This window comes from Trachymyrmex septentrionalis, unplaced genomic scaffold (assembly GCF_001594115.1).
Source record: "Trachymyrmex septentrionalis isolate Tsep2-gDNA-1 unplaced genomic scaffold, Tsep1.0 scaffold147, whole genome shotgun sequence".
NCBI classification, from domain to species: Eukaryota; Metazoa; Arthropoda; class Insecta; order Hymenoptera; family Formicidae; genus Trachymyrmex; species Trachymyrmex septentrionalis.
Genome location: NW_017304620.1, coordinates 1 through 1,844, shown reverse-complemented (window position 1 = coordinate 1,844; position 1,844 = coordinate 1). Strand labels below are relative to the sequence as shown.

General features: G+C 30.2%; 1 protein-coding gene across 1 annotated transcript in view; it reads right to left on the bottom strand.

The window, feature by feature from the left end:
- LOC108745694 (paired box protein Pax-1) overlaps positions 1-858 on the bottom strand; it is a 121,896-nt gene extending 121,038 nt beyond the window's left edge. The window contains exon 1 of the mRNA XM_018481992.1: positions 743-858. Coding sequence (XP_018337494.1) covers positions 743-758 — 16 coding nt within the window. The 5' untranslated portion in view covers positions 759-858. The remainder of the gene's footprint in view (positions 1-742) is intronic.
- Between the last annotated feature and the right edge of the window lie 986 nt (positions 859-1,844).

The window sequence follows — 1,844 nt, the reverse complement described above, 5'->3', positions numbered from 1 at the left end:
CCACAGTCAACATTCGGAATGCGTCCGCGCACTTAATTTTGTTTTTCACACAAAATTTGATACAGATTCTTTGATCCATTTTTTGGAATAGGCAAAAATCGAAGACGAGCCAAAACACGTGCAAGCAAAGCAGCTGTCAAAAATTAACTGAACATTCAAAATGGCCGAACTTGTCGGCATAAGTGAGAGACATGAGTACCAACATAACGCCACAAAAAAATCGAAAATCGAATATACGTAACCCGCGGAAATTCAAAATTCGCGATACTTTTTGAACAGACTTCGTACATGTGCTTCTTTATTCTTTACATATTTTTTCTTTATGTTTATAGAAAACTAATTGCATCATGTGATCCTACAACCTAAAAATTATAAAGAAATATATAAATTTCACTTCCCGGTTGGGGAAAATCGATGACTTTTATACATATCCTACCTCATACAGTATACCTTATCCCAGAGATGTTTTCTCAGAACGTTGGAATATTCTTAGGATATTCTTCAGAACGTCCCTTAGACATCTGTGTTATATGGGACTTTTCATTGATCTATTCTTTATTGATTAACTTTTTGAACTAGTGCAACAAGTTGAAATAAAACAAGTAGGTATAGTTTGTTTCACTTCAACATAGATTTCACTCCAAGAAATTTAAAGAGATTATATGCCTTTTTTCTAACGCATTAAAAATGTTAATAAATTTATTAAATAGAATTAATCATTTAGCTTAATTTTTATATTTACTCTGATTTTGCTGCATCCAATTGACATCTTAAAGTGTTTTTCGCGTCGTACAATATGTATTCCTTAATTTCACTTTGTATATTTCAATTCCGTACCATTTTGATAGCTGTCATAATCTCTCGTTACTCGCATACTCTATAGATATTGGATAGCACTTTGAAAATTTTTTCCATGTTCTGAAAACAATTAAAAAAAAAGATATCACCTCTGTATCGACGATTGAACTAGTGTCTCCCTACCGCACATGCGCATAGATTTAGTAGAATTTTTAGAAGATTCTGATAGCCCATATCGCTAAATTGGCCAATTTAAAATAAAATATTCTCATTGATAAAGCAGTAAAAAGTTACTACGCACTGGCCAATGTGAGTGGATGTATATGCTATCACACTGCGCGCTGCAGAGATCGTCCCAAATTTTTGGCAGTTATGTATTTAAAAAATTCTTATCATAAAATTTCTTATGTATATATTTGAGACAAGTGATGTAGTGTATATTTAGACATCTGCTCCTACAATAATTTTAAATATCTCTCTTAGATGAAAATTCATGATGCAAGAAATGATGATGTGTTCTTGCGCATACCTATTTTATTGCTATAGCCATTTAGATCTTCGCCTTCCATTCATCCATTACTCGATGGTAAATCAAATAGAATAAATATTATTTTGTATCAATGCTACATCAATAAAACTCAATTTTATATATAATAAATATTTAAACTTTCATAATAATTTTTTTTATAATTTTTTATACTTTTATATGTTGTCTAATAGTATTATATTCATAAACAAATTCAAAAAGCCTAGTAACTAAACTGCAAATTTTATCCTTAATTTTATTTCAGCATAATAAAATTTTATAAATATGATACCATGTTTCATGATATCACATAGAATTTTCTAACCGTATTTTCCTGGAAGTGTCTGTTTTTCGATTTTTCGAATTCTTTCCTTTTGCCTTCTAAAATAGTTCCAATCCACAAAAAAATAATTCCTGTAAAATTTTAGATAGAATATTAAGGGACTGCGCCCCTGGCTTGATGGGATTTCCTGCTTTAGGAGATCGAAAAAATTATTTTTCGTAATTTTTTTCAAAAGAA